The following is a 7,902-nucleotide window of genomic DNA, read 5'->3' as shown; positions in this document are numbered from 1 at the left end:
GTTGATTCTCTCTCACGCTGTGAGGTTCTGCAGTTGAGGGTTTTTCCTAAGGAGGACGGTATAAATCATGATTTGTGACCCATGCAGGACTCCATCCTGGGTGTCCAGCCTGACAGTCTGGTTTCCTGTTAACTCTCTGGCTGCTGGCTGGAGGAGAATCGATGTGACGCCACAACCAGGTGGAGAAACATCCCAGGAATATGAACTGGAGACTCGCCTCCTACTGCGGGAAAATTAACCGAACTAAGATCCTGTTTGGCTTCCAGATCCAAACCAACAGCCTGGCGCTGACCAACCAGCTGGATGGGGATTAGCAGCAGCCTTTCCTGTTGAGAAGCACAGTGGTGGCAGCAGCATCATGTGGGGTTCATGCAGGAGCAACAGGGACAGAAAGTCCAATTTTTGGTCCACATTAGGGTTTGATTACACATTCACACCTCCACAAACGAACCGGACTTTCCCTGCAGATGGACTGGTTCTGGATTGAAGTCGACTGAAGAGGCTGTTTGAACTCCTGAAAGAACTTCAGTAATAAAGTCCACTTGTCTTCTCTCTTTCCATCCAAACTTTATCTTGTTGCCACTAAATCCTCCAAATAAAAGTTTGCCTCTTTAGCTCTGATGCCAAGTGACCCAGGTTCTGTTTAAAGGGTTTTATTTTTTTCCAGTGTTGTTTTAAAAAGTCAAAGTCGGAGGCTACAAAGTAAAATTTGAGAAAAGTCGTAGTTTTAGTAAAACGGAGTCTGACACAGGAACCTCTCCTCCTTTCTCCTCTGTTAGGACTCTAATTGGACGATGAGGGTCCCGCTGAGGGTGTTTGGTGTGTGTGTTTGAAGCATATCTGTGTGAACGTTTCGATTTTTCTGTACTGTCCCTTTTTTTGCTTGTTGTAAGGAGGAGGAGGAGGAAGAGGAGGAGGAAGAGGAACATGAGGAGGAAGAGGAAGAGGAGGAGGAAGATGAGGAGGAAGAGGAAGAGGAGGAGGAAGATGAGGAGGAAGAGGAGGAGGAAGAGGAGGAGGAAGAGGAGGAGGAAGAGGAGGAGGAAGAGGAGGAGGAAGAGGAGGAGGAAGAGGAGGAAGAGGCGTCACTGAGGCTCCAGTCGTTGTCTGTGACAGGACAGCAGCTGCTCTCTCTTTCTTCTTCTTCTTTTTTCTTTCTGTGACTCTCTTCCTCCTCACCGATGAACGAAACTCGAGGGAAATCATCACCATGTTTACTTCGGACCCCTCCCTCCTACACCACCCACCGTTCCTGTCCTGGTTCTCTCCAACCTGCACCCCCCACATCTCTGTTTTCTGCCCCATGATGGGGGTTGTTAGAAAGACAGACAGAAAGTGGCCCCACCCTAAACCCGCTGCCACTTCACTCTCTTGTAAGTGTGTGTCCTCCGCTAGCATGTGATGAAAAAACGGCTGGGATGGAGGGGGGAAAATAGCCGGCAATTGGTGGTGATGTGCATGGGGGGGCGAGGATGAGGGGAGTAAAGGCCAGACAATTGGTGGTGAGGGATGCACCAGAGAGGGATGAAGGGGGAGAAAGAGGCCTTGAGAGGGCGATCAATGCGCTGTTCACCTGCCGTCCACCTCCCCAATTTAAAAAGAAAGGAGCTCTAACGATTTCCCTGGCCGGCTCCCTTCAACTGATGGAGCTGGGAGGGGCGGAGGCGCAGAGAAAGTAGAAAAATTAGGCTTCACAGCGGCTATGCATATAGATGGGGATACGACTGTCAGAAAATTAGCTTTTAATGGTGGAATGCATGTATTTAAGACAGAAATAAAGCAGGAAAATGGCTTTTAGTATGCGGAGCTCAGAGGAGACCAGCAGACAAAAATAGGACTTTTAATGCAGGACTGCAAGCAGGAAGGCAAAAAATTACTCAACAATTAGGAATTAATGATGGAAAGGCATTCAAAGAGAAAACTTGATGTTTAATGTAAGAGAGAACGAGTCGCAGACGAGCGTCTGCTGCTGGGATGAATACCAATGAGACAGGAACGCAAGGTGAAATGACCTGGAGGGTAATTACTCAAGCTACAGCAGGTTTGCAATACATACACTTTAAAAAATAAAAACAAACTCTAAATGATGTTTAGAGCCGCCTGTAGAGCGCAGAGCAGAGATAAGTGGTGCTGCAGCGGTTTTAAATGGACCAGCAGTCGGTCAGAGCAGCCAGAGAAGGTCAGCGGCGCCTCGTAGACTCATTACCAGAACTTCATGCAGTTTGAGACGAGTCACATTGTGGGTTTAGGTGATTCAGGGTCACCATAATATGCAACTGCCTCGATGTGGGTTTCCAGAAGCCCTTTCCTTTTCAAGTTCCTCTCTAATCGGTTGATGTCTGGTTCAGTTCAACCAAAGCTGGATGTCTGTCCGTTGGCCGTCTTTCCCTCTCTGTGGTTGATGCTCTAATTATGTATTTTTGCACATGTAGCTTCAGTGGCCAGTTTTTCCCAAATCTCTCTGCATATTTGTTAGTTCTGGGTCGCCCCATTCAGAGAACTGTGTGTATGCTCTTCTGCCACAATGAATAAAAAGGTTTGGACCTCAAAGTTTGACCCTGAAATGATCAATCTGGCCGACTGCTGCGTTTCCCATCACAGATTGGTTGAGATGTTGTTGTTGTTTGAGGAGGAACAGTCAACAAATGGAGTCTGCTGCCAATCGACCGGTTGGTATTACCCCTAAGGTGGTTCTAAAAGATGGAGAGGAACCGTGTTGGACTGACCCGGGTTCACAGGGGAACAACCTGGGAGACTCTTCACCTTGGAGGAGGGGCTAAAGTGACCCGGTGTTGGAACCAGTGGGTGTGAGGCCAGTCATACACTGTCAAGGTTCTGCTGGTCACTCAAAGACAGAACCACAACCTGAACCAAAACATCTTGTGACCCGGTAGCTTTGCTAGGATGCCAAGTTTGGCTGATCAAGGATTGGAGTTTCTCTCTCAGTTGTTCAGAGGACAGGAAGTGTTGTGCTGTCTTTAATTGTGTGTTAGTTCATTAAATAGTACAGCCACCACGAGCATCCGGTAAAGAATGAGGAGAGTTTTCCAGTCTTGGGTTTTAATTGAGATGAGAGAGTGGTCTACAAGAAATACAGAATACAACAAAATGAAAGCTGTTATTTCTGCTTGCTATAAATGGTTATTTCCAATTTGTCCACTAGATGGCAGCATGAGACTACAAATAAACCATAAAGCACATTATCACAATCTTAACTCTACTTTCCATACGTATTTAAACTGCACAGGTATACAAATGCTGCTCGAATACTGATTACACTTACTTTCATTCATTTACTCGCTCTCAGTCTCTCGAACAACAGCTCAGAACGATCTCCATCTTCTTCAACTTTCTGCTAACACTGAACGTGTGCTCTGATTATTAACTTGAGATTACTCTGAACCAATCACAGCAAACATTATTCAGAACCAATCATAGCGAACATTACTCAGGCGGCTTCCTGAACTCTTAAAGTGATACACACAGTTATATTAATTAGTCCATTTTCAACAGCCGCCCCCAAATTTGTCTTACAAATTTGAATAACAGAAAATGGAAATTCAAGTTATGTCTTTTCCTTATCAGTCTCTGGAATAGCTGGAAGACGCACAAGTCGTGCCACTGGTCTGATGTAAGTCTTGTCTTTAATTTGTATTTCAGCTGTTCGAACAGTTCCATCTGATCCTGGTAGAAGTTTTACCACCTTTCCAACAGGCCATAGTGCTCTGGGTAGTTGTTTGTCAACAATCATTACCACCGTTCCGAGTTGAAGGTTTTCTGTCTTAGTCAACCATTTCTGGCGCGACTGCAAGGTGGGCAAGTAACTTCTTATAAAATGATGCCAAAACTGTTCTGCAATCATCTGACTGCGCTTCCAGTGTTTCCTGGTTAACAGATCTGATTCAGGATAGATTACCTGTGGTAATGAAGCATCTCGCCGCCCCATTAGGAGGTAATTTGGCGTTACAGGATCCAAGTCTGTGATATCTGATGACACATAACCAAGTGGCTTGGAGTTTAGTACCCCCTCGACCTCGATGAGCACAGTTCTGAGAACTTCTTCAGTGACAGTCTGAGCTCCAAGGGATACTCTTAGTGCTGACTTGATTGATCGTACTTCACGCTCCCAAACTCCCCCGAAATGAGGCGCACCAGGTGGGTTGAAGCTGAACCTTATCTGTTGTTTGGAGAGGTGGTCTTGAACTGAAGGACACATCTTCTGAAAGGCTTCATGTAGTTCTCGTTCACCTCCTTTGAAATTTGTCCCACAATCAGAGAGCAATTCTGCTGGTTTTCCTCGCCTTGATACAAAACGCCTGAGAGCCATGAGGAATGAATCAGAGGTCATGTTCGTAAGGACGTCAATGTGAACTGCTCGTGTTGTGAGACACTTAAAAAGTATACCCCATCTCTTTTCATTTCTCCTGCCAATCTTAACAAGAAATGGTCCGAAACAATCAACTCCACATGAGTAAAAGGGTGGTTTTAAGAGGCGCAACCTTGCTGCCGGGAGATCAGCCATCTGAGGGAGCACTGGTGTTGCACGCCATTTTTGACAGAGTGGGCATTCTCGTTGAAGTCGCTTAACAGCTTCCCTTCCTTTAATGACCCAGTAGTGTCTGCGTAGTTCAGAAAACACTCTTTCCTGCCCTGGGTGATGGAGCTTATCATCAAACTGTTTAATGATAAGTTTAGTGACAGGATGGGTGCCATCTAACAATATGGGATGCTTTTCTTCTGTGTCCAGGTATTCACTATGTCTGAGACGTCCACCAACTCTGATCAGTTTGATCTCTGTATCATATTCTGGAGCCAGTTTAACAAGTCTACTTGAGGGTGGAACGGTTTTTCCTGCTTGCAGCAGCTGATAATCATTTGGAAAACAGTCCATTTGAGTCTGCTGTAAAATTGACAACTCTGCATTCTTGTAGTCATCCACTGAGAGGTGATGTTGGGAAGAAGCCCCATGAGCAGATATTGCGGTGCGTTCGATTAGTTCTTGAAAGGAACATACGTTATCCGCATCAGATATAGAATTCGATATCTGCATTGTGGCTCCACAGAAGGCTGCAACCTTCAATTCACACTCATCCACATCCCTCAATTCAGGAGGATTAGGCCAGTGGTCTGGTGAAAGCAAGAGGAAAGCTGGACCCTGACTCCACTTATTTGAGTTGATAAGGGACTCCAGAGATTTTCCTCGAGTGATGTCATCAGCCGGGTTATTAAGTGTATCTACATATCGCCAGGTCATAGAACCGGTGAGTTCTTGGATCTCAGCCACTCTGGTTCCGACAAAAACTTTATATCTGCATGAGTCTGACTGGATCCATTTCAGTACAGTTGTGGAGTCACACCAAAGTACGACTTGTTGTACTGGTATGGTCAACTCTGTGACTAGTAATTTTGCCAATTGCACCAGTCAGAGCAGCGCACAGTTCCAGTCTTGGAATGCTCTGCTGTCGCTTGGGGGCTACTCTGGATCTCGCCATCACAAAAGCTGATTCCACATTTCTATCTGCTTTCTCAGTACGAAGGTATGCGACGGCGCCGTAAGCTTGTTCAGATGCGTCACAGAATATGTGGAGAGCCTTGTTGCAATCCTGCATATCTGTTTCAGGGCTATTGTAGCACCGTGGGATGGTTATTCGGGGAAGGTGTTCCAGCTCTCCTTCCCATTTGTACCATGCCTTAATGAGGTCTTCGGGCAAATGAGGGTCGTCCCATTCTCTATGCTTGTCCCATAAATGCCGAACAATAATCTTCGCTCTTGTGGTAAAGGGTGTAATGAAACCAAGTGGATCATACTGTTTTGCCAGAACTTTGTAAATGTAGCGCATTGTTGGCCTTTTCTCTGGCACTGCACGATATCTGTAACCCAGCTCATCTTTCTCACAATCCCAGCGCAGGCCGAGTGCCATTTCTTGCTGTTCGAGATTGTTCTGGGCCAACCATTGCTCATTACTGCCACTTCTGGCTTCCTCTGGCAGATTAGCTATAACTTCAGGGACATTACTTGCCCATTGCCTGAGTTCAAATCCTCCTGAGAGAAGAAGTGACTGAAGCCTGTCAACTAACTCCTTTGCCTTTTCTGTAGAACTCAGACTATACAAGCAGTTGTCAACATAGAAGTTGTTCTCCACAACCCTCCTTGCTTCTTCATCAGGTGTTGTATTCTCCTTTGTGTGTCTCTGCAATGCATAGACAGCACAGCATGGGCTACAGACAGTGCCAAATGGAAGTACTTGCCATTCAAACACATCAGGAGGTTGCATTATTTTTACATCCCGCCATAGAAATCTTAACAGAGGTTTGTCCTCAGATAACAGGCGGACCTGATGGAACATTCCTTTAATGTCACTGGAAATGGCAATGCTGTGCTGTCGGAAGCGCAAAAGCACTCCCAGAAGTGTGGGGCCGAGGGTTGGTCCTGGTAACAGATAGTCATTCAGACTCTGTCCTTGGTATTCAAATGAACAGTTAAACACAATTCTGTGCTTTCCATTATGTTCCACCATGTGGTGTGGTATATACCACGCTTCCTTTGTTTGTGCAACATCATCTGGCATTAGCTTGGTGATGTAGCCTGCATCTTCCAACTTAGCTATTTCTTTAATGTAGATGTCTGTTCTGTTAACATCCTTCAGCAATTTCCTTTCTGTGCTTCTCAACAGTGGCAAAACAGCTTCCTTAGCAGCATGCAATGTAGGCATATTAATGTTGCGAAGAAGCGGGTTATGCACCTATTAACACTGTTGACAGTCACTTTTGCAGTTTTCTCATCCAGAAGCATAACTGCTTGATGATCTTGTTGTGATCGCATCATCACCTTTTCATTTCTGAAGGGCAGCACATCCAATTGCCAGAGTTGTTGCACATTCTTCATCAGGTCAGAGTCTGTAGATCGTGTGGATGTGAAAAGGCACTGAACCTGTGTGGGAAGCTGCTCTTTTAACAAGCTTGTAGGACCCTGTAGAGTCCATCCCAGTTTGGTTTTAACAGCAGCGGGACCACCAGGGGGTCCAAGTCTTACAGGCTCGATTGGTGTGATTAAATGAGGATAGTCTGAACCTATCAGGAGGAGAGGCTTCACTTTATGGAACGGAGTGAGGGGAAGGTTCTTTAGGTGAGTGTATTTACTTTGTAAAGTGGTAACGGGATGTGAATGTTCAGCTAAGCCTAAGTGTTCTGCTGTAAAGGCTCTGGTTATTTCATACCTTTTGTTAGGATTCGAAGCTGGTGAGATTGTGAAGGAAACTGATTCACCTTGGACAACTCGAATGTCTTGCCTGATGGTCTTTAAGGCTAAATCCTCATGGTCACCATGGAGTTTAAGTTGCTGTGCTGCAGCAGATAGAAGAATGGTTCTTTCAGAACCATCATCCAAAATAGCAAATGTCTCCATATTATGGTTGCCATTTCGCAAGATGACTTTACTTATCTTAAGTAGTACATGGCTGGAAGCTGTTGGTCGGTCCACATACAGAACTTCACTAGATGAGTGTGAAGAAGTCTCCTCTTTTGCTGGTCTTGCATTTACATCATGAAGGGCTTCCAAGTGTCTGCCATTGCATGTACTGCATCTAACTTTCAGCCTACACTGAGCAGCTTGATGATTTCTTCCACATTTCCAGCATTTTCTGTTACTCCGAATCCACACTTCTCTTTGCTCCTTAGTGAGGTTACTGAAGTTTGTGCATTGATTCAGAAGATGTTGGTTGTTATTGCAATATGGGCAGAATAACTTAGATTTCAGACTGACTGGAGATGACTCTGTGGAAATAGAACATGTCTGAGGAGGGGTGGCAGCTGTGGTCCTAGGTTCTGTGCTGAGTAAAACAGTGGAGGACTTTGGGTGTGCTTGTTTCTCTGGTCGCTCCCTCTGTCTGTATGGTCTCTCTC

General features: G+C 45.5%; 1 protein-coding gene across 1 annotated transcript; it reads right to left on the bottom strand.

The window, feature by feature from the left end:
* Window positions 1-4,173: 4,173 nt before the first annotated feature.
* LOC122827949 lies at window positions 4,174-6,518 on the bottom strand. The gene is made up of 3 exons (XM_044111087.1): window positions 5,643-6,518; window positions 5,420-5,552; window positions 4,174-4,316 (listed from the first exon to the last, which is right to left on the bottom strand). Exons 1-3 carry the CDS (start codon window positions 6,516-6,518, stop codon window positions 4,174-4,176), a joined length of 1,152 nt encoding a protein of 383 aa, XP_043967022.1.
* Window positions 6,519-7,902: the final 1,384 nt, after the last annotated feature.

Source organism: Gambusia affinis, linkage group LG03, assembly GCF_019740435.1.
Source record: "Gambusia affinis linkage group LG03, SWU_Gaff_1.0, whole genome shotgun sequence".
NCBI lineage: Eukaryota > Metazoa > Chordata > Actinopteri > Cyprinodontiformes > Poeciliidae > Gambusia > Gambusia affinis.
The sequence above is the reverse complement of the archived record's forward strand: the minus strand, read 5'-3'. Positions and strand labels throughout refer to the sequence as shown.